At 47.9% G+C, this 25,536-nt stretch overlaps 1 protein-coding gene across 1 annotated transcript in view; it reads right to left on the bottom strand.

The window, feature by feature from the left end:
- Nucleotides 1-25,536, bottom strand: part of FAM3D (FAM3 metabolism regulating signaling molecule D) — a 550,272-nt gene that overhangs the window by 332,051 nt on the left and 192,685 nt on the right. Inside the window, exon 3 of the mRNA XM_069643754.1 lies at nt 10,888-10,936. Coding sequence (XP_069499855.1) covers nt 10,888-10,936 — 49 coding nt within the window. The remainder of the gene's footprint in view (nt 1-10,887; nt 10,937-25,536) is intronic.

Raw genomic sequence — 25,536 nt, 5'->3', positions numbered from 1 at the left:
GATCAGTCGTTTTTCAAAAAACAAGCTGGGGGTAGATCTCTGTCTTCGGCTGGGGCCTCCCTCTGGAACAGCCTCCCTGCCACTCTAAAACTTGAGGAGAACCATCTCCGGTTCCGGAAGCTCCTCAAGACCTTCCTCTTTGCTTCTGCTTTCGCTCTCCCTCTCTCCTGCTGAACCGCTCTCTTGGCACCGTGCACCTGGCCACCCTCTGTCCCCTGGGCCCAGGTACCTATTCACCCTGCCACCCTCGTGCATGACCTCCTGGTCGCCCCTTGCACTGGTGGACTGTATCTGTACCCATACAGTTCCACATACCCCCATTTAATTCTTCTTTTCTGCACTTATCAGACTTATCCAGTCTGCTGCCTTACACAAAGCACTTTCTGACTGCACTACCACTGTTTATTGCCTCTACTATCTATTTATTTTATTTATTATTATGTATATGTTCTTCTCTGCTCCGCACTTTCCACTCTCCCCCTTCCATGCACTTTGCCTCCTTTCCCATGCACTTGGGCTTTCTCAATGTCACTGGGCCATTGTTTTGTTCTCCCCTGTTGCCCTCCCTTGCCTTGTCGCGCTCTGAAACACTTGTGTACGAGCGCGATATAAATAAATTATCATATCATATCATTAGTATACTTCTTGACACTGCCCTGCCTCATTTGTACATAGCCTTTCTGCAAACGATACTAATGTCTGTTATTTGTAATTGATTGTATTCCTTCTTGTATTGCCTATTGTATATTCTCTGTGTGTAACTATGAAACTGCATATCCTTGTAATGCGCCCAGATACCTCAGGGTGCAGCGCGCACTATAAATAAACAAACAAACAAACAAAATCTCTCGTTCCAGTTTTCAAAGCACAGTTCAAGAAAAGGTTCACACAGTCTCCCTCAATCGGGCTTGGACCTGTCAAAGCAAAAGGTTCACGTAGGTCTACCTCAGTCGGGCTCAGACCTTTCAAAGCTAAAAGTTCTCATAGGTCTCCCTCAGTAGAGCTAGGACCTTTCAAAGCAAAATGTTCACATAGGTCTACCTCAGTCGGGCTCGGACCTTTCAAACACAACACTTGCAGGGATTCCCTTCCCCAAGTTTAATTTGCATCCTTTAGGGGTTCCCTTACCCCACCTTATCACACTCCTGGTCCCCCTCATTCAGGTAGGTTTGGTCCTTTTCCTGATGTCGAAGGCTTTCGAATGTGTGGATTTTCCTATAGACATCCAGACGACCACTTTGACTTTCCCTTCAGCTCACACTCTTTTTAGGTTGACCGCCCTGTAGTTATATCAACCAGTTCTAGCTATGTTGGCTTTCTTGTGATGAGCATCTTGAGACCCGCCCCCTTTCTCAGATCCCTGTCATACTGGTCACGTGTTTCAGATCGAGGTTTCCTAGGCCGAGCCTGCCCAGAGGGATTTCCCACTACGTGTGTTTATGATAGCGCTATTTTTGTCCTTCCCCTTCTTTGATTAATCATTGGATAGTCTCTTGGACTGTCTGTACACCCAACCCATCGTTACCTCCTACCATTCCCAGTAAAGCCCTTTTTACAGGGGGTCTGTAGCTTAGAAAACCTGTGTCATTTCCGTTTAGCTGACCCCACCCCCCCCTTCTTTACTGGCCTTTAGTACACCCCCAAAGGTCCCACCCGACCTTCAAAGGTGAGCTGTATGAAGCTGCCTCGGAAGCCCAGTCACAGCATAAGTATAGTAAACAATACAGCACAGCAAAAGGACACTCCAGCATGCTGTGAAGAGAAGGTATGGATGATGGAGGGGCTTGCAGCCAGTTTCAGCCCAATGGAAGGATCCCCACTGACAAGCATAGTCCAACGTACAGCAGCTCAGTATATGTCTACAGGTATAGTGCTCAGAAACAGCATTTTAAAAAAGAACTTTCTTTATTGAAACACTTGACAATGCACAACACAATACAACAGGATAATTCGTATAGATTCTGTAGAGTAGAGGGGGCACAGGAGCAAGGAAACCATAGTTGCAGACCACAGTAGAGTAAACATGAATACAAGCATGAGTGATCCATACTACCCCCTGTGTGAGGCGGTATTAATCTCGAAGGGACAGTTGAACACGATTGCAGGGTCAGGGACCCGTCTCAATCTGTTGCTGTACACAGAACGTACATCCCGAGAGCGCTCCAAATATCTTTTGGCCGAGACTCAGGTGGCTTTAAGAGTGCCCAGTGTTCTCCCATGTCGTTGGTCCATGTTATATCCCTCAGCCAATGATCAGTGTTGGGCACATGAGTGTTCATCCAATGTAAAAGGATACAGTGCTTGGCCAAAAGGAGACATAACCTGAGTGCACATGTCCGACCAGAGCTCATTAGTTATGTCAAGTTGGAGGTCTGCCGCCCATTGGGTCCGCACTTTATGTTGAGCTGTACGCGAATGAATTTGGATTAAGTGGTATAAGGACGACACACGGCTGCAACTGTTGCCCGCTGTCAGGACGAACTCCATTAATACACTGTTCTCGGGTTTGAATGGGAAGTAGCTCCACATATTTTTGCATGCTCTCTGCAAACCTGCATACAGCAACCACTGGGAGGACGCTCCATGCATAAGTCCTGCGATATTGGAGAATGGAATGAAACCAGCGTACGGAATCCACGCAGTACCCACGCCGCACATGAGCCAGAGTCAATCTGCGGTAAGGACGGCACACAATTCCACAAGGAACATTTTTGCAGAAAGGGGCCCGTACACCAACTGCCTTCCATATTTTACGCCAAGCCAATGCTGTGACACTAGCTAGGTCTTTAATTGTTGTTGCAAAATTATTAAGCAAATAATCTTCTTTGGATTCAGACCTGTGCCACGCAAGCTGAAAACATTCCTTAAAATAAAACCTGTTTTTTGATACTCCTTCTTTCTTTGTCTGCCTTCATACAGGGACAAGTCTGACTTCCCCTTTTCTTCATGTTCTCGCCCTGAGGAAGGCTTCATTGTAAATGCACATGCCCAGCAGGGGGCAGATCCGAAACGTGATATGGATGTTTGAACTATCTTCACTGACTGGAAAACTCAATTTTGGAACTCAATTTGTAGTCCGAATTGCTCTTGCACGAACACTTTGTGCCTCTGTTTAGGAGTTTTTCCTTCTCATCAAACACCAACACGTCGGCAGACCTGCATCCTTTTATTTATTAAAACAGTGGCACCTGTATATTGAAATGTGGGCCGCTTAAAGTTTCCCTCTACTTGAGGGTATATGGCCTCTGTTTGTTCGCTCTGTCTTTAGAGACAGACCTGCATCCATTTATTTACTAAAGAAGCGGCACCTGTATATTGAAATTTGGGCCGTTGAAAGTTTCCCTCTAGTTGAGGGTACCTGGCCTCGTTTTGTTTGCTTTGTCATTACATATGTTTTTGTATTTCCAACAAGTACTTGTTCACTCACTGTTTGCATTCATTGTAATAAATTATCTTGTTAAAACAAGGAATGTTTTCAGAGCATAAATACTGTGGCCAAATATTTGTTTTGTTTTCCTTGCTTTAGGTTACACTATAATATTAACGTTGGTTGAACACACCTTTAGAAAAAAACTTTTTTCATTTCAGCAGAGTGGATATTTTTGGTATATAGATATTTCTCACATTAGTCCCAATCCACTCCATGCTTTAAGGGACGACCTCGATATATCTTTTGTATGTGACACTAGCTGGATCAACACAGCAATCATCAGCAAATACATTGGGGAAAACCAGTGACCACAGATCTCTGTCTCTCACCAAATGTGAAGTGCGAGGGATAAATGGAACCGGGGTAGGGGCTGGGGGGGGGGGCTAGTTCTGGAAATCAGACCGGGCGAAGACCATTGAAGATGGATAAAGGGGAAGGGGAAAGAGAACAAAGGAGGAATGGAATGAAGGAGAATCCGAGCACCCCGACACAGGAAATGGGAGATAGAAGGGAAGCAGGGATCACTCAGCGCTAGAATTAGAAGGTTGGTTGGGCAGGTAGCACAAGGGAGCAGGAACGTAACAAAGTAAAAGTAGGTACGGAAAAGGGATGAAAAAAGTGTCTGGGAAATAGAAACGTGTACTGTGAATAAGGGCACAGAGGCTTTGAGGGAGGAGGCTTCAAACTGAGGTTGGTTGGTGCAAAGGGCGTAGAGACATTTTAGCGGGCGTTGACAGCAGAGGAGTCACCAGTAATTCAGCGCAGGGGCTGTCGGATCAGGTGGGAAATGCATAATTATAAAGGGCAAGAATGATTGCATGCACAATCTTGCGTCAGTCCGAGTATACACAGTTAGCTTTGGTGTTGCATGTTTGGAAATTCTGTGTAAGGGAGTAGTGGAGCTTTATTTGGAAATAATAGGTTGACTGCAATTGTATTACCCTTAACACTGTTGATGGCGACAATTAAATGCATTTTGATATCTGTAACATATAGTCAAGGTAAGCATAAAACCGATGTCTTGTGGGGTCAACATGCTGCATGGCCCGCGTTGCTGAAAAAATGCCTTGGTGTGTTATCACAGAGAGGAGCCCTTTGAATTGGGGGCATGACTCAAAGGGAAACTAAGGGGGTAACATGTAAGGGGGGGGCTCAACCGGGCAATATGGGCTATTTGGTACATCTAAATGGCAAATGTTTTGCTCTTGAAGGGGAGGAATCTGAGACGCAGTGCGGGTGAGGGTATGAGTTCGGAGCACAAGGTAATTGGTCAACGCAAGGGTTTATGTGGAAGCAGGACGACACGGAGCGACACAGGTTAGAACTTGGGCCGCACCCAAAACACTAATGCGACATGAACCTCCCGTTAGTTATCTTGCGGTGGGGGTACTGCGTGAGGGGAAAGGAGCGGGAAGGGTAGGAAGGTGAGGGGTAGGGTACCATCAATGGGGGAAGGTGACAAACGGAAGATAGTTGGTCCAAAGGGCGAAGACACATTGTCGCAGGTCGAAAGGCAACAGAGGGGTCCTGGTAATTCAGCACAGGAGCTGTCTGACCAGGGGGCAACACATCGCTACAAAGGCAAGCTTGCTTCATGAGGGCACAGAACAGAAGCGGAGGGATGTACAAGTTTGTGTCAGGAGTAGCAGTGGTTCACACAAGTATCACTTTTCACAGGTATTCAGGAACAGGCATCATTAAGCCAGGCGAACGAGGCGGTGAACACCCAAGGTTGACCTCCATCGGCAAAGGTAGAGTTTGGGGCCACGCAAACGATGTCTAGTTTGTGGCCAGAGCAGCAGAGAGAGCGAGGATGGCGAATAAGGATGGCAACATGGGTTTTCCAGCATACTCAAATTTGCTGGATCACAAAGGCTGGTTTGCAATTGGACCAACTATGGGGTACTTTGGAACAGGCAGCGCAACACCACCACCCTCCCGACATCTTAGTGCTACACATGGGGGGCAACAACTTGGTGGCAAGGGGAAGGAAGGACATGACGGAGATCATGAGAACATCCTCACGCGAGTGGGGAGGGTGTTTCAGGGCACGGAGGTGATTTGGTCCGAAATAATAGCCAGGCAACAATGGAGGAGAGCATTGTGCCACGGGGCTATAGAAACTGCAAGAAGGAGAACTTTCGAATTGGAGGATATTTCAAAAGCAAATAAATGGGATGGATCCATCACCCACTGATCACATTGAAAGTACCTGGTTATTTTGGGGCCGATAGGACTCATTTTCAGATGTTGGGGCTGCTCTAATGGCCATGGAATGAAGGGAGGCATTGACAATTTCAGGGTGTGCATGAAGTTACAAAGGGGCGAGGGTCATGTGGTAGAAAGGGCCAAGCGATGGGGAGTGAGGGAGATGCTGAGAACTCTCGGACATGGGGGGGGGGGGTCATACCCCTCCCCGACCCCAGGGAAAGGGGGCACACGAATGTGAGTGTTGGAGCAGAATGGATGGGGCTATGGCGGTGTTCCTGGTCCCTGCGGAGAGCTTCGACCTGTTCTCTGGGGGGAACTCTCTGCCGCCGGCAACCAGCAGAGAGTCTTGGCGGAGTCACAGGTCGATCCACTAGAAAGCACTGGCAGACCCGTAGGGGGCTGATCAGCCATTAACTTAGAATCTAAGGCGGCCAGGAGTAATAGACTCAGGGGAGGCCCTGGGAAAAGGGGGAGGGGTTAGGGGGCTTGGAAGTCATTCCAACCCCAAATGCGGGTAGAGAGGAGAATGAAGAAGGTTGGGAAAGAAAACAAGTAGGGGAAGGGATAACTGAAGGAAAGGACCTAGGGGAAGAGTAAGTGGGGATGGGGAAGGGCTCGGGGGGGTGACAAGGGGACAGGGGGGAATGGTCTAAGTGGTTTGGGGGAGTAAGTGCAAGGCAGGGGGGAAGAGACTGGGCAACTTGGGGAATAGAGAGAACAGAACATTGTGGCCAAGGGGGGTGGGCCTAATGGAATACAGGGAACAGAACATGGAGGCAAGGGGGGGCGGGTGAAAGAGAAGAGAACCAAAAGGGGGGGGGGGAGTTGGGAATGGAAGTAAAGTGTGAGAGATAAACGGAACGGGGGTTGGGGTCCAAAGGGCAGAGACACATTGTCGCAGGTCGAAAGGCAATAGTGGGGTCCTGGTAATTCAGCGTAGGAGCTGTCTGACCAGGGGGCAACGCATCGCTACAAAGGCAAGCTTGGTTCATGAGTGCACAGAACAGAAGCGGATGGATGTACAAGTTTGTGTCAGGAGTAGCAGTGGTTCACACAAGTATGACTTTTCACAGGTATTCAGGACCAAGCATCATCAAGCCAGGCGAACGATGCGCGGACACCCAAGGTTGACCTCCATCGGCCAAGGTAGAGTTCGGTGCCACGCAAACGATGTCTAGTTTGTGGCCAGAGCAGCAGAGAGAGCGGGGATGGCGAATAAGGATGGCAACATGGGTTTCCAGCATACTCAAATTTGCTGGATCACAAAGGCTGGTTTGCGGTTGGACCAACTATGGGGTACTTTGGAACAGGCAGCGCAACATCACCACCCTCCCGACATCTTAGTGCTACACATGGGGGGCAACGACTTGGTGGCAAGGGGAAGGAAGGACATGACGGCGATCATGAGAACATCCTCACACGAGTGGGGAGGGTGTTTCAGGGCACAGAGGTGATTTGGTCCGAAATAATAGCCAGGCAACAATGGAGGAGGGAATTGTGCCATGGGGCTATAGAAACCGCAAGAAGGAGAACTTTCGGATGAGGGGATATTTCAAAAGCAAAGGAATGGGATGGATCCATCACCCACTGATCACATTGAAAGTACCTGGTTATTTTGGGGCCAATAGGACTCATTTTCGGATGTTGGGGCTGCTCTAATGGCCATGGAATGAAGGGAGGCATTGACAATTTCAGGGTGTGCGTGAAGTTACAAAGGGGCAAGGATCATGCGGTAGAAAGGGCCAAGCGACGGGGAGTGAGGGATATGCAGGGAACTCTCGGACATGGGGGGGGTCATCCCCCTCCCCACCCCCCAGGGAAAGGGGGCACATGAATGTGAGTGTTGGAGCAGAATGGATGGGGCTATGGCGGTGTTCCTGGTCCCCGCGGAGAGCTTCGACCTGTTCTCTGGGGGGAACTCTCTGCCGCCGGCAACCAGCAGAGAGTCTTGGTGGAGTCACAGGTCGATCCACTAGAAAGCACTGGCAGACCCGTAGGGGGCAGCTCAGCCAATAGCTTAGAATCTACGGCGGCGACGAGTAATAGACTCAGGGGAGGCCCTGGGAAAAGGGGGAGGGGTTAGGGAGCTTGGAAGTCATTCCAAACCCAAATGCGGGTAGAGGGGAGAATGAAGAAGGTTTGGAAAGAGAACAAGTAGGGGAAGGGATAACTGAAGTAAAGGACCTAGGGGAAGAGTAAGTGGGGACGGGGAAGGGCTCGGGGGGGGGACAAGGGGTCGGGGGCAATGGTCTAAGTGGTTTGGGGGGAGTAAGTGAAAGGCGGGGGGGGAGAGACTGGGCAACTTGGGGAATAGAGTGAACAGAACATGGAGGCCAGGGTGGGGCGGGCGTAAAGGAATACAGGGAACAGAACATGGAGGCAAGGGGGCCGGGCGAAAGAGAAGAGAACCAAAGAAGGGGGGAGGAGACTCAGGAATGGAAGTAAAGTGCGAGAGATAAACGGAATGGGGTAGGGGCTGGGGTGGGGGGAGAAGAAGGCTAGTTCTGGGAATCAGACCGGGGTAAGATCATTGAAGATGGATGAGGGGGAAGAGGGAAAGACAACAACTGAGGAATGGAATGAAGCAGAATCCAAGCACCCCGACATGGGAAATGGGAGGTAGAAGGGAAGCAGGGATCACTCAGCGCTAGAATTAGAAGGTTGGTTGGGCAGGTAGCACAAGGGAACAGGAACGTAACACAGGAAGAGTAGGTACGGAAAAGGGAACGGGAGCACAGGGTAGAAACGTGTACTGTGATTAGGGACACCGAAAAAAGTGTCTGGGAAATAGAAACGTGTACTGTGAATAAGGACACCGAAAAAAGTGCCTGGGGAAAATGTTCAGAAATATAAACAAGAAATGGCCATGGGTAAAGAGAAACCGGTAGGGAGGGCCGGGCTCAACTGAAAGGGTCCTCCAGACACGGACGGTGGGGGGGCGTATTTAAGAAGCCACACCCGGCATACAAGAACCTCCGGTGTGGTGGATAAACGGATCACCTGTAAGATAACTCCTTGACTTTATGCAAATAAAACTTGCTGTGGCATTGTGATTTCCATCATTTGATTTCCAACTTGGTTGGTCTTTTTATTCTGTGAAATTCATCCCGGGGTGGAGGGCCTGTTATGGGGTGGTGTGTGTGAATGAGACAAACGAAATGGGCTGTTTAGCGTGGGAGGCGCAGCAATGGGATGCCCCCGCTAAGGAAAAACCAGAAACAAGCAGGCGCGGACTGGCACGAGATAGGTCCAAGGCCAAAGTGAGACATTCCAACCTTTAATGCATGGCCGTCCTGGTCATGTACTGCGGTCCATGGAGAAAAGTCGCCAACACGTAGCAAGGAGAAAGCTGAGCACAGAAGGCCCAACACACGTGAGTAAAAGAGGGTCCAACACAAGGCCCGTTGCTATATCAGCTGGGGTGCAGGGTCATAACACTACAAAGCCTGGCTCAGCCACACAAAGGAGATTTGCAAGTGCCATGCTCCTCCGGAAGCTACCTCTCCCAGGCGAGCCGCTAACTTTCTCCCCAAGGTGGCGCTTCAGGTCCCCAAGCCGAGCAGCAGGGAGAGGAGGGGGAGCCTCCACGACCGCTCTACTTTTGGATTCAGCGAGTCAGAGCAAAGTCACGTGCTGTTACCAGGGTAAGCCCGGCTCGAAGTTGTGGGTCCTTAATGCAGTGAATGCGAGCCCCAGCCAGCAGGCATGTGGCGGCCCGGCCCACCACCAGCGGTCCTGTTCTCCAACCTGTTTGGGCCTTTTACAGCACTGGTGCAGAGCACATTCAGAAAATATTTCGGCCATACTTTCCTTCCCAAGCTTTAAGATCTGCGCATGCACTTCTTATCCAGGTGCCTAGGTACAAGCAATCTCAGGTGGAAGGGCGGGCTGCAGCAGTCCTTTGGAACACACTTCCTTGTTCCCTATATGCGACTGAAAGTCACCTTCTGTTCCAAAATCATTTCAAAACTCTTCTTTTTTAAACTCCTTTTCTCTCAGCTGCTCTCCTTCTTAGTTATTTACAACGCCATGATGCCTTAATTGGTGAAGGTGGCCCTTTATATATATTTTAACATAACATAACATTATTCATTGCCCTCTCATCACCCCTAATTGTTCACCACAGTTGCTCTTCACCCTGGCTAGAATCTCTCTACTAAACCCTCCCCCCACTCCTTGCCATTCCCTTCTTCTTCCGTCAGAATACTTCCATAGCAGGAATATTTTATGTATATTCTGTTGTGTAATTGGTATGGTGTTGTCATTGCTATAGGTTTTTGCACCGGGTAAATGTGCTGCTCCCCTTCTCTAGCTTATCATCAATGTATCACTTCCCTCCGGTGCTAAATGTAACACACACTCATCTTTTCAGCCTTGATTTTTGTAAAATCACATGATGGCACTACCTGAAAAGCCGAAAACATTGTCACGTTACAAAAGCCAAAATGAATAGCTTTGCCAATGCATGTTGTTGAGCTCTAATTTATGCCAGCTTGCGCATGATGTTTGTTCTCCTTGCCTTTTGGTGTGTTTGGTGTGTTTGTTGCAAGCAAGGATTGGCGCTTTCTTTCCCGCCAGCCCGTCATACTTACTTTTGCAGCTACTTGCGTCATTGCCTCTTGTTTGACATGTGTGGACTTTGTGCCATGATTCATTTTTGGCCGGAAGCCTCCAATCAAACAGTCATGCATATCTCATACCTATGCTTTGACTTTATAGGACAAAGCACCGTCACTAAGGGCACCGGCAGGTTCCCATGATGGGGAGGCCTAGCTGTAAACGAACGCTGTTAAAATAGAAATGTCAGAGGGATGTTTCGGTACAGGATATAGGGTGTGTGCGCTGGTGAAGCCTTAGGGAGTGAGCTCATCCATGAATAGACGGCCACTGGAAACAATGCTGCTTTTCCTGACAAAGAACCAGTCCAGCAAGAGGCCTTTTAACCGCTCATGCCTGTGTTCTTCCTCTTCCGCTTCGCCGGGAAAAGCTGCTCTCGGGCTACTACACCGAATACTGCATTGCCCTCGAACACAACTCAACCCAACAGGTTCCTGGGCGGCCAATGTACTGCTTTCCTAGAAGCTGCTGGAAGAGTCGATCATGTCACTGATGGCCTCATCCGATTTCTAGATGGAATGGATTATGAATATGCACTTTGAAATGATATAACACATCCCTTACCAAGTACTGCATGGCTTCAGCTTTAACATACTTCTGAAAAAAGACTAGGTGATGTTTTGTCTTACCTGTTGCTCTCATTACTGTGGAAGGTGATCCCAGCCCAGGTGTGGTCCCCTAATTTAAAGAGAGAAAATACATGTCAGCCAAACCCTTTTAAGTGCATCGAGTCACTTCATGTATAACACATGAAAAAATGATTGTTATTAATGTACACATTCACTGGTGATATGCACCTCACACTTTGCAACCGTTCCCTTCCCAGGGGCAGAGTTGGAAAGGGAAACAGAAGGTGTGGAAAGGGATCATCAGAGAATGGAAACTGGATGCTGAGAATAGGACTGAGGTCCTATTCGCAACATCCAGTGGTTCTCTTCGGGTGTCTGGTAAGTACTTCATGACATCACAATGCACACACGTTCTTAAGTGCGGTTGCATTAGTCGATTACCGGTGTGATGGGTTCAGAATCAACAGTATAATCCATAGACATCTATAGTATAATGCATAACAGCATTTTCACATCTTAAGGTTATATAACATTAAATTCCAGAGGCAAAGGTTGCCACTACCCATTTTGTAATGTACATGTTAAGTGAAAGTGACCTAAAACAAAATAAAATAACTTGACAGTATGTGTCGTGTATTAGCATGAACTATCATGTTACAGAACATTGAAATGGAGCTTGCCTTTAAGCCAGTTTAAGCTGCAATGCGTTTTCTCGGCATATGCTACATTACACCAGCCCCCAACTCACCTAGACGTGGGGCTAAATACAGCCGTGTTACCCAGAACAGGGTGAGCATAGCAGGCTTTGCAGTTAGTCTCCAGGCCCACTGCCCTATATCTCACAGCAGAAAGCTGGGCATCGTGGTGCACAAGAGATGCTCCCGGAATGTGCAGCTCACTCGGAAATGTGGTGCCAGCATACAGTCACTGAGCCCAGCGAGCTGATGTTCCACTCACATACCACACCAGTAGCACCATGAGAAATCACGTCTGTGCAAATAAGCCTGAAAGAGCCCAGTTCTATTTGACACATAACTAAAAAGAACGTCCAACTGTTTGCCACAGATCACACTGTTGCTAATGTTTGGCTAATGTTTGAGTGTGTCACACGTGTGCACACACACACGTCACGAAAGGCCTGTGTGAATAAATGTATCTGCATACTTTCTAAACAAAACCATTGTCTAAACAATGAAAGAATTTTAGGGGCGTGTTCACGCTCGTAAGCTTCAAACACTTGGTTGACAACACATTGGTACTGAAGTCACAACACCAAATTCTGATAAACAACGGACTGATTCCAAATGAATGTTCCTGGTGCATAATGTCCTTTGTGTTCAGGCGCTGTGCTATCTCAACAATTCCTTCTACCCACACCAGATAACATGACACCTAATGACGGTCTTTTTTCACTCTGTAAGAGTTACAAGGTTCAAACAGAGAAGAGAGTGGGCACCACCATGTATTCAAAAATGTTCAGAATATTCAAGTAAAAATCAAATGTTTCAAAAAAGAATATACATCCAATTGAAAAGGAGCTGGCTGTGACAAGTCTGGAGACACCCGGACTTATAATTGCAACACACGCTGGAGACCAAGTAATAATACTGGGTCACACAACCGCTCTCATATGGGGCCCAAGATGGGCACGTATTTATATCTGATTCACGACAATATGTTCAAGTATCCATAATATACCATACTTCTTAGAAAAAGGAAGATGAGTCTTTCTGTTTCATATCAAAAATGATTTATCCATAGTAGTTCAAACAAAAAGCTATCACTAATAATCCTTAGCAGTTGCCACAATCCACATGTATTAGACTAAAAAAGCCAATGCATTTCGGAAATTATTTCCTTCATCAGGGCGAGTCTCATTGGTGTGGTCAGTGGTCAAAACCCGCCACATAACGCCCACTCTCCCACGAGACGTACTCTGAAGCAGCATAAAGGGACGTGGGGTACCCTATGTGCATTACATTGCATGATACTGGTTCTTCATCAGAACACCCCTGTCTTTATCTCTCTGGATACTAACGGGGGTTATTGTGACAGACAAGGGCGCAAGTTGTCTTGACATAGTGTTTCCGCTTGGTTCATACCCTATTTAATTTGGACACAGCAGCTCTGCCTGCAGCCCCAATGAATGCCTACATGTGAGCACACGCATTTCCAGTCCCGTACACTTAAAAATTATACTACTCTGGATGTTACTCCAACTGCCCTACAGCTGCTGTTAGAAGTCCTGGTATTTTGTCAATCTTAGCATGAGTTTAATGTTAACCACAAAAAGAACAAAATCATATTTTTTGCAAGGGAACAGTGATTCCATACACACAATGGTTACGCATAGACACCGAGGCCTTACTGGCCTTCAGATGTATATGCAAGAACAACTACTCACTCAGTTCTTACTTATTCAGAGCACCTCCAAAATAGCAGAGTAGGGGTACAGTAGGCTGCCGAACTCAGCATGACCTACATGGTGGCTCTGTATGAAAAGTAGAATTCGGCCATGGAGGCACAAATGAACAATCCTGGCGACATGCATGTTCTAGCAATGTATTTCTACTCCTTTAAAGGGTGCAGAAAAAGAATGTGTGAAGCTGTGGTCATGCTGCACATAATCCTTCTTCGACCTCATTTCACAGGCTCTTCTCTCGTGAATAGGGCTCTCACCACATGACCACTGGAGAAGTTCAGAACTGGAGAAGTTCCTAAAGTACAGAAGATGGTCAAGATCTAAAATCCATTCAATCGATCTCAAGCTACTTTCATTCCCACTAAAAACTTCCAGACAATTTAGACAGGCCTGCGCTACCAATTTTGAGATGAATACCACGCAAGGCTTTTTATACCAAAGGTTTATGGGCAATGCTGCATGGGCATCCCACAAGCGAGGCAGGGTAACTGCTGTTACCATCGGCAGCTGGAAGAGGGGCAGCCCCAACCCCCCACGCCTGCTCCTCTCCTTCCCCCCAGCTACGGAGACACGCAGTCTCGGCAGCACAAAAGCCACGGAAGGGTAAGGTGCGAACAGTCATCGCACCCTTCCTCCAAACAGCAAGGTGCTAAGCGCCATAAGGAAACAACCATCAGGCAGGACCCATGTTCAAAGTCTGCCCCACCAGGGGGTCAGACAGTCGGCTATCTGGCCGGGGGCTGCGACAACAGCGGCCCCGACCACATGCACAACAAAGACCCTGGGCCTCCCGCGGGCCCTAAATGAGAGCAGCATGCTCAGAGTAAGCACAATCTGTTTGTGGACCCTGAACGGGGACCCAAGCAAACAGGAGGTTCACTGTTTACTCAGTGTCTTCCAAATCTTCTTGCTTCTTTAGCAATTCTTGAAGTTCACTGTACATCGCAGAGTCTTTTTCCTTCCTGAACATTGTACTGTTCAAACCAATTGCAATGCAGTTTTAACGAAGGAAGAAACGGCAACCGAACGGCCAGCGCGGACGCTGTCAGCTGGAACATTTTCGGCATAGACCGAAAACCGAGCGGCGAGCGTGTCCAATCCACAGCAAACAAAGACGCGTGCTGCGGAATCAGCCACAAAACCAGTGCGAATGAAGGAGAAGCGCCACTCGAACAACGCAGTACGGACGTTTTCCGATTCAACACTTTTTCAGGTGAGCCACCGCGCTGGGGCTACGAGGGAGGAAGAATAGGCATTTATGTCCAGAAAAGATACATTTTATTACAGTGGACCGGAACCCTCGCGTTATAAGGCAGACGGGGCGGGATAACGCAATCCAATTTTAAACTGGGCAGAATCACAAACCAGCTTGGGAGCTCGTCTTTGCTTGACAGCAACGCAGAGCTGCGAACACATTTTCAAACTCGGCGGGCCCAAAGACTGCAGATTTAAAATAATTTCTGTAATATTGCAAGGCGATCGCACAGCGAAACCAATTATTTAAATTCAGTAAATCAAGCCTGGGGGCTGCCCAAGTTTCTGAAACCCGGGCAAAGAAGGCACCAGTCAACAGTTACCCACCACGGGCAACAAATAGAACAGGCGCAAAGAACTCGCCGATAACAACAGTTTAACTCTGTGATAAAAAAAACCCTTTTTTCTTTTTCCTATAGCAGGCATAGAAAAACATGGGGCCCAAACGGAAAACACGGGCACCCCCAACACCAGCGCAGAAGCCCAAATCACCACAATTGCTAGCAGCCATTGAAGCGGCAGAACACTACGGATGGGCATGGGTTAGAGAAAACATGTACAGCCTACCCAGGGAAGGAATTACCAGCCCACCTAGCCAGGAGGAGGTTCCTGCACCATTGAAAAAGAGAAGAATATCCGAAGACGCCAGAAAAGGTACCAAACAATTGTCAAAATTATCCGAGAATATAGTGGAATTACAGCAACTAATGGTAGAAATAAGAGGGAAACATACGCCGCCTGCAAGGGAACCTGGGGCCTCAAACCCCCCCATCACAATAGAACTTACTATAACGGTTGTCAAGCCACCCGTAACCCGCCACAACAAGTACAGCAGTTGCCAATAGCGGCCACAGCTATAAATGCAACAGCCTCCACAACTCCAGCAACTGATCCAACAGGTGCCCTAAAAGCATGGACAACGGCAGGCGCAGACAACGCAGGCGCAACAGGGACACCCGGCAGCAATACAACTGACACTATATCAATCTGTAATGCGCAAGTAGAACAAAAAATGAAATCTTTCCAAACAGAGATATTAAATAGATACAAAAGATGCCTGGCATGGAACATTGATACCACAATCAAAGAAGCCATATGGGCCAAAGAGTTTATAGAAATCTTTTCCCTAATAGAAGCACAGCGCAAAGGGAAAGACGCTTTTAGAGATCCCAAAAAAATAGAAGAGAAAGCCATTGCCAGGAACGCCCAGGACGAACAAAACTGGGACAACTGGTTACAGGCTTTTGCCATACTAGCAACAATATATGAAGAAAAATTCCCCATGGATGGTAGGAAGATCTGGGCATACATTGATAAAATAAGGGAAGTAAAAGTAACACAGAAGGAGAAGACATGGCTTGCATACGACATCAGATTTAGGAGGAGCATGTCAGAAAGACCGGCCTTTGAGTGGGATGAAGTCCAGAACGATTTATACACCCTCAACGCCGGACCTCCCCAGGAAGAAGATACCATTCTTCTTCCAAAAATAGCAAAAATTCGCAAGTAAGCAAATCCCATGACAACGATCCCATGATCCAAAAAAGGGGAACAGCCCTTTCGGAGGAACCAGCCTGGGGCGGCTAAAAATAATGCTCACAGACAGAACAAACAGCAGGCTGTCAAATCCAACATCCCATGCAGGAATTTTGGGAAAAAACAGTGTACACGAGGCAAAGAATGCTGGTACAAACATGCCTGCACAAACTGCAACGGCGACCATGCAACAAGCAATTGCACCAGACTACCAGCTAAGAAAGAATGATATCCCAATTTTAGAACCAGGACGAACGCCCATCAACCCGGGCAATTTTAGGGATGCTCTAACCAGCTACCCAGACACAGAAACCAGTAGGATAATATCGCAGGGTTTCGCCAAAGGCTTTTTTATCCCATTTAAGGGCACTGGGTCACAAAACATCCCGATGAACCTAAAGTCAGCCAGGGACAACCCCCATATAGTAGAAACCAAAATAAAGAAAGAACTGCAACTGGGCAGGGTAGCAGGTCCCTGGGACGGCATGCCTCTAAAGGACTATTTAATATCTCCACTAGGCCTGGTCCCCAAAAAAAGAACCCGGAAACATGAGACTAATCCATCACCTTTCCTACCCAAAGGGCCAGTCTCTAAACGATGGCATCCCACACACAGAATCCGCTGTAACTTACACGTATTTCCAAGAAGCGGTAAGGCTCATACAAGAGTGCGGCAGAAACGCCTTGATGGCTAAACTGGACATCAAATCTGCTTTCAGACTCTTGCCCGTCCACCCAGAGTCACAACAGTGGCTAGGTTTCACTTTTAACAACAAATTCTACGTAGACAGATGCCTTCCCATGGGGTGCGCAGTATCCTGTGCACTATTCGAGCAATTCAGTTTCTTTTTTCATTGGGCTTTCCTAAAGCAGAGACCAGGGACAAAAATAGTGCATTACCTAGACGATTTCATGGTCATAGGGCCACCAAACTCCGAGGAATGTGGCCAGGCTTTAACAAAACTAGAGCACATGGCCGCTCAATGGGGAATTCCCCTAGCGGGGGAAAAAAAACCACCAAACCAGACACAAACATAATCTTTCTGGGCATCGGAATAGACTCGGCAAAGGGGCTCTGCAGAACATCCCAAAACAAAAATAGCAGAACTTGTGGCTAAAATACAAAACCTGATAAAGAGAGAAAAGGGGACTGTAAAGGAAATACAATCCTTAGCAGGCAGCCTCAATTTCGCATCCAAAATAATACCTCAAGGGAGGATATTTTCCAGAAGCCTAGAGTGCAAAATCAAATCACTCACCAAACCACACTTGCATATCCGGCTAGGCAGAGAGGTGAAACAGGACCTGGAAACATGGGGAAAATTCCGCAGAGATTTCAACGGGTCTTTACTTTGGCGAACGCCTTTAAATACCCGGTCAAACAGGGTCCTATACACCGACGCAGCTGGGAGCAAGGGGTTTGGAGCCATACTAGACTCGGAATGGGTGGCAGGACACTGGCCCAATTCATGGCAAACAGCAGGGTGGACAAGAAGCATCACCTTACTAGAAATATTCCCCATCTGGCTAACATTACACATCTGGGGCAGGCGACTAGCGAATACAGAACTTTTGATTTGGTGCGACAACATGGCTGTAGTGGGCTCCATAAACAGAAGGTCTACGAAATGCCCTTTAGTACTAAAAGTATTACGAGCCATTACAACAGTCACACTACAAGTAAACGTTGTACTCAAAGCGAACCACATTTCAGGGGCAGATAATAACGTTGATGATGCTTTATCTCGCTTCCAGTGGACAAGATTCCGAGAGCTAGCGCCGCACGCCCGAGAACAGATTATGCCAATACCAGCAGAATGCTGGGCAATAATGGGAAGACAAGGATAACGGCATCAACGCCAACGCCAGAGAGCACAGGCCGGGATGCCCAACGAAAACCAGGCACCTATAAAACGGGTGCCAACAAAACATTGGCATCAACGACAGCACCAGAGAGTGCAGGCCGAGATGACCGAGACAAAGCAGGCACCTCTAAAACGGGTGCCAACAACACATTGGCATCAAAGCCAGCACCAGAGAGTGCAGGCCGGAATGACCAATACAAAGCAGGCACCTCTAAAAAAAGGGGCCAGCTACACATTGGCATCAACACCAGCGCCAGAGAGCCCAGGCCGGGATGCCCAACAAGAATCAGGCACAACAACAACGGGTGCCAACAACCTCACAGGGTTCCTAACAGAGATGGCAGAGAGGGCGGTGGCAAACACCACAGCAACACAGTACAGTAAGTGTTTGCAAACAGTATTCAAAGCCACAGGTTTAAACCACGTAGAACTAATAACGATTAAAGATATAGAAGTATTTTTAAAATGGGCCCGGGAACAAGGTTTCAAAAGGGACTGGGCTAAAAGACACGTGGTGGCAATCTCATACTTTACGAAAATTTGGGGCGATTCAGACCCCACTCAGCACACACTCATTTCTTATGCAATGAAGGGATGGGGCAGATTGGAGGGGCCGCAAGTGGACACCCGCCGACCCCTTGATTTCACCAAACTGGTACAGATAGCAAGCCATTTGGAAGCCATATGTTGGCACCCTTACGAGATAATGTTATTTAAAACAGCTTTTTTCCTAGCCTACTTCGGGGCTTTCCGGATAGGTGAACTCATCGCTTCCAGCACCAAGGCCACAAACGGCCTGGGCGTCATGGAAATCAGGGTGAGACAGGAGAGTGTTAATATAGAAATGCAACAGTAGAAAACGGGTGCAAAAAGAACCTTCAATATTTGTTGCATCGATGAGGCAACAAACTGTCCGGTGTGCATCACCAACCTCTATTACGCACAACGACATAAAGTCGGGGGGAGTTTTTTAATCCACAAGGATGCATCGGCCCTAAGCCGCTACCAATTTAAAGGAGTGCCAATGAAAGCAATCAGCAGAGCAAGGTGGGATCCCAAGCATTTCGGCACTCATTCCTTCAGGATAGGTGCCGCCACCGCTGCATGGCAAGGAGGTTTAGCACCGCAACTACTAAAAAACATAGGGGGATGGAAGTCAGACTGTTATAAAAGATATATCAGACCGCAATCGATATAGCCATCCGCCCTAATAATTTGTCTTGCTTTTCCCTCCCTCCCACCACCACAGAAACAACAGGCGAATTGAGGACCACACTCCGATCAGCATGGATAGTTGGCCACTCATTCGTTTTCATGACAGGCAGATGGGCTGAAGAGACCAAAGAAGGGCCACCTTTCAGAAACACCATTACTTCATGGTGAGGATACAGAGGCCTACATTGGGCGGACGTCCACGAAACATTAGCGGAACTGGTGGCATACAGGGACCCACCAGAATTCCTGATCATACATCTAGGGGGCAACAACCTAGTCAACACAGCTAGACGCACCCTATGCGAAGAAATGTGCTCCTCCCTAGCAGGCATTTCGCACAACTGGAGGGGTACCGAAATATATTTCTCAGCCATCTTACCAAGAAAGAAATGGCTAGGGGCCAACTGCTACAAATCTATAGACATATCAAGAAGAAAACTGAACAGGACTATAGAGAGATTCTGTATGACTAGAGGACTAGGTTTCATAAAACACCCAGCCATTACACTAGGCAACCCAGACCTTTTTCTCGACAACGGCACCCATCTGTCTAGCCAGAGCATGGAGAATTTCTTTCGGGAAATCAATACAACTCCTGCTCTCAGGGGCTGTCTCTAGGGCATACTCTTGGGGGAACCGGCCAGCCGGGAACCTGCCCGTGTGTGGCGGCTAGGGTCCGAGGGGGTAACCTCAGGACCCGGTGCCCAAAAGTATGATACCATCATGATATGTGATATTGTTATTGTCATAACCCATATCTGTATAATAAATTCCTACGGCCTTTTTATTGCCAACACTTGAAACAAGTTGTGAGCCTATCATTATGGGTGAGGGTTTGGGGTTCGGCCATTACGAATGCATGCATATGGGTTCAGCAGTTATGGGCAATGCTGCATGGGCATCCCACAAGCGAGTCAGAGTAACTGCTGTTTCCATCGGCAGCTGGGAGAGGGGCAGTCCCAACCCCCCACGCCTGCTCCTCTCCTTCCCCCCAGCTACGGAGACACGCAGTCCCGGCAGCACAAAAGCCACGGAAGGGTAAGGTGCGAACAGTCATCGCACCCTTCCTCCAAACAGCAAGGTGCTAAGCGCCATAAGGAAACAACCATCAGGCAGGACCCATGTTCAAACTCTGCCCCCACCAGGGGGTCAGACAGTCGGCTATCCGGCCGGGGGCTGCGACAACAGCGGCCCTCACCACATGCGCAACAAAGACCCAGGGCCTCCCGGGGTCCTATAAATGAGAGCAGCATGCTCAGAGTAAGCACAATCTGTTTGTGGACCCTGAACGGGGACCCAAGCAAACAGGAGGTTCACTGTTTACTCAGTGTCTTCCAAATCTTCTTGCTTCTTTACCACAGAACCCACCCACCCTACAAAAGAGGAGAAGAACAAAAAGAAGTACAAGGCACTGTACGGTGCCCACAACAAGTCGTGGGACACAAGGAGGCGGCACGGGTACGAGGGGGTAACCTCAGGACCCAGTGCCCAAAAGTATGATACAATCATGATATGTGATATTGTTATTGTCATAACCCATATCTGTACAATAAAATCCTACGGCCTTTTTATTGCCAACACTTGAAACAAGTTGTGAGCCTATCATTATGGGTGAGGGTTTGGGGTTCGGCCATTACTAATGTATGCATATGGGTTCAGCAGTTATCATCAAACACTGTGTGATGCCACTTTCTGCAATGCTACCAGAGACAAAGGTCTTACGACATCACTTCCTGTGTGTCTTCAGGATCAAGGGGAACGCAGTGTCACTTCCTGTAATGTCATCATGATTCTACGGCCACTACCCCTGGGATGTTGGTGAATCGACATCTGTGCACCTTGCTGCTGCTTACATGGCTTAGAAATAGGCAGCACAGGTAGAGTTTAGTTGATGGATAACGCGATAGAATGATTGTGCATGTGTGTGGGTAAGTGTTGGATGGGACATTTGGGTGTTTCAATGCCTAACAGTGGCAGACACAGCGCAGCTGGCATGTCTGTGGGTTAATGAAGGGAGTGCAACAGTTGTGCCTTCCAGTGAAGGCTGACGAAGGGATGAATGAGGTTGCAGAGGGAGGCTTTATTATTTGCTGAGTGAGACCATTTTTGTAGTGACATTAATTTTCTTCACATATCCATGCATTTAACACATGCTGTCTCTTTGGCATCTCTAGCTTAATTTCGCAGTGAAGCCACAATGCGAAGGGGTCCAAAACGTGAATTACAAGGAGGGGCGTAGGTGACACATAAAATCTGGGGCTGATAGGGGACACCTTGGGGACTTTGCTTTATTTATTTATTGGGTTTTAGTCAAAGAACTCGACTTTTCACAAAATTAAAGTTAAAATAGCAGTACGTATTAAATTACATATATCATCAATATATAAAACAAGAGAAAAGAAGAAAAGAAAACAGAAGAAAATTAAGAAGGCTCAGTTCATGTAAAAATGTTACCACTTCCCAGATCAAAAGGCTTTCATGGCCTGAGCACAGCTGGCTCCAAAAAGATTGGGTGTCCACCCACCATGCCTTGTCCACAAATCTCACAAACTTTACAGGAGCTCTTTAATCTAATGTGTAATGTGAATATTGGAGAGGTGGTTCCAGACAGACACCCAATGACGTGAGAGGTCTCTATGTAAATATACTTAAGTATCTGAATATGTATATAATGTAAATATAGCTACCTGGACTTTATAACTAAGTGGCTCTCACACAACTGGTCTGTGTCTGGCCTATATCATTCCTCACCAAATCACCAAATGCAGAGTGGGAGTATCACCACGCAATATATTAACGTGCATCCACTGTGCCCCTGTGATACACTCAGCGAGTAGACAATACTAAATCCAAAGTGCAGCATAGCTTCAAGACAAGCCCCTTCATGCTTACACTGTCACCCTGCCACTAAATTGTCAATGTGTAGCGCTCACCAAGAATGTTCAATGCATGATCATTGAATAGAAAATGCCTCCACAGGGATCTCACTCCTTTTTCTGCTCTAGAATTCAGAGGTTGCAATACAACCATCTAATAATTTCTTATTATGCAAACCTATATCACCAATACTGCCCGGGGCAGCATGCTAGGGATCAGTCATCGACTCCGATTTACACCTCCCCCCTTAGATGGATGGACTTGAACTGCGATTAACAGCCATATGGGCTGGGAGGATAGCTAAGGGGCAACACACTTTTTTTGGAAGCAAGATATCGCAGAGCAACACAGGTTTGAATCCCGGTCCCACAGTTAGAGACAGGTTTCTGGTATTGAGCATTTATTACAAGTGCTTTTTCAGTTGATAATTATGTACGGATGTGATGTATTTGAAGAGGTTCTGCCATTTGGCCTCTAACCATGTATACCATTCTGTGATTGCAATATTAATACTGACCCACTTTGCAAGTTTATTGGTAGGATCACTTTCGTATCCCAGTCAAAGATTTAACTTTAAAGGAGGTCCTTCCTCCCTACATACACACAAGTTCTCACACCTACTTACTGCCCTATTGCCCAATGACCTGTAAAAACCTTAATAACCTCTTTGTCTGTTTCTGTGACCAATGGGGCTAACCCGCAGCAATCACCTGAGTCTTTATATCCAACCCTTACCCATGCTTTAGACCACATTTGTCCTCTCAAATTCATCAATAAAAACAAAAAACGTAAAATAAATTAAAACATCCCGGCCGTAGTATAAGAAATGGCTTGCAGAGAATAACAATTAGTTTTAAAAGGACCTAAAGAAAGTGGTTAGCAAATAAAAACAGCCATCAAATGACAAGAACTACTCCTAATATCTGAAGGCAATAAGACTGTTCTCCAGCACACAAATAACTATACTATGCTGAGAGGCTCTTTGGATCCAAATATATTTACCAAGGATTGTTCACAGTTATAAATGACCTCCAATCACTATCTGCCTTGAGTGGCTCAGTTAACCCATTGCATTGTCTGCTCTCTGCAATCATACAGCAGCCTATTTCATTTCCAAAATTCAAACCATCCCATCCACTCTGAGCTTATGGCACTTGTGCCTTTTCCAGATCATGGGTGCATCATCACCTGATGGAATAAGACTGATTCCTGGAAAGAATTGAGCAATTTCCAGTTTTAGGACCCTTATCTCATGAACGAAATGTGACAGAACACTGAGCAATATCTGTCCTCTGAAGATCAGCAAAGAGATGTTCTCTAATGCAGTTTTTCAGAGACAGCCATATAGAGGGGGTAATTCATAGAATTCAGCGCACACGGCTGGCCCACGCGGCTGGAGCACAGTGTGTGCGTGCGAATTTCTGCGCCAGCCGTGTGCGCGAAAATCCATTTCCGCGCACAGCGTATTCATGGATTTAAGCTTCCAAAACCAGCCGTGGCGCAGAGTGGCGCAGAGACCCTGCAGCAGCGGCAGTTACGCCCCCAACCCCTCCCCGGGCGCCATGCACAGCGCACAAATCCCGTACATGGCACACAGGCCCCAACCACAAACGCCTGTAAAACTCCCTGTGCACCCCTCCGAATACACGTACCCCGCTGCACGGGGAGTGTCACACGCGATTGGAGCGGGGTACGTGTATAACAGGGGTTCGCGGGAAGTTTCACACGCGAAATGCCCTGTGGGAGTGGGGTAAGTGTATTCCTGCGGTGCGCGGGAAGTTTCACACGCGATTGGAGTGGGGAACGTGTATTTTGGGGGTACGCGGGAAGTTTCACACGCAAAATGCCTTGTGCGAGTGGGGTACGTGTATTCCTGGGGTGCGCGGGAAGTTTCACATGTGATAGGCCCTGTGCGAGTGGGGTACGTGTATTCCTGGGGTGCGCGGGAAGTTTCACGCGCGATTGGAGCGGGGAACGTGTATTTCAGGGGTGCGCGGGAAGTTTTACATGCGAAATGCCCTGTGCGAGTGGGGTACATGTATTCCTGGTGTGCGTGGGAAGTTTCACACGCGATTGGAGCGGCGAACGTGTATTTCTGGGGTGAGCGGGAAGTTTCACACGCCAAATGCCCTGTGCAAGTGGGGTACGTGTATTCCTGGGGTGCGCAGGAAGTTTCATACGCGATTGGCCCTGTGCGAGTGGGGTGCGTGTATAACTGGGGTTCGCGGGAAGTTTCACACGCGAAATGCCCTGTGCGAGTGGGGTACATGAATAACTGGGCTTCGCAGGAAGTTTCACACGCGATTTTGCTGTCAGAGCGGGGTACGTGAATTTCGGGGGTCCGAGGGGAGTTCTACACGTGAATTGGCAATGTGGGTCCTCCCAGGTGTTCCCTCTACACCCTCCACGGCCCCTGCAGGCAGCCCACACCACAGGGGACTACCCGGCACCCCTGGTCATGTCCCGCAGGCAGCCCATCCACCATGGGCATGCCCCCCAGCCAAGTCACATGTCACCTTGCACTAGTGATCACCAACTCATGTCTCCCCCGCACCTCCACCACCCAGCAGTGAGGGGCACCTGCCAGCAGGCCCCCACTCATGACCCCCAGCACCCCCACACCCCAGCAGTGAGGGGCACCTGCCAGCAGGCCCCCACTCATGTTCCCCAGCACCCACAACCCCTCCCAGTGAGGGGCACCTGCCAGCAGGTCCCCACTCATGTCCCCCAGCACCCCCACCCCCCCAGCAGTCAGGGGCACCTGCCAGCAGGCCCCCACTCATGTCCCCCAGCACCCCCACCCGCCAGCAGTCAGGTGCACCTGCCAGCAGGCCCCCACTCATGTCCCACACATGTCCCCCAGCACCCCCACCCCCCAGCAGTCAGGGGCACCTGCCAGCAGGCCCCCACTCATGTCCCACTCATGTCCCCTAGCACCCACGTCATGACGATCCTCAATCATGGGCCTCATGGCCACCCACATCACACCCCACGCCACCCCAGCCCAAAGACCCAACCAAGTATTGCATCCACCCACAGAGAAATGGCCATTACATGATACAACCCGAATGGCAAGTATGTACATGAACACATGTCCGTCACACACAATGGGTTCAAGTGAATGTGAAAACCCATATCATGACATGCATGAAACCAATGAGAGAATACCACATATCGAAGTATGAAACAAAAATGTATTGAACACAACATGAATGTAATGAAAAAAAAACACTCAATAATGGGAATAAGAAATAAAATGCAGCATGTCCGGAAAAGAATAAAAAATATGAAATCAGAATCCAAAGAAATACAAATGAAAATTTGTCCAAAGTCTCAGTCCAACAAAGCAAATCCAAGGGAAAAATAATATATGAAATCCATTGCGCTTGGTGAAATTAAAATAAAAATGAGAAACATCCACTGTTCAACTATATACAAATCACCAATCCAGGGTCCATGAGCCCAACAAATGAAATGAAACCTACATAAAACACTACCTAATATAATAAAGAACTATATACAAAAATGTGGTGCATTGTC

This window comes from Ambystoma mexicanum, chromosome 2p, assembly GCF_040938575.1.
Source record: "Ambystoma mexicanum isolate Mex_15411 chromosome 2p, UKY_AmexF1_1, whole genome shotgun sequence".
In the NCBI taxonomy this organism is placed as follows: Eukaryota; Metazoa; Chordata; class Amphibia; order Caudata; family Ambystomatidae; genus Ambystoma; species Ambystoma mexicanum.
The sequence above is the reverse complement of the archived record's forward strand: the minus strand, read 5'-3'. Positions and strand labels throughout refer to the sequence as shown.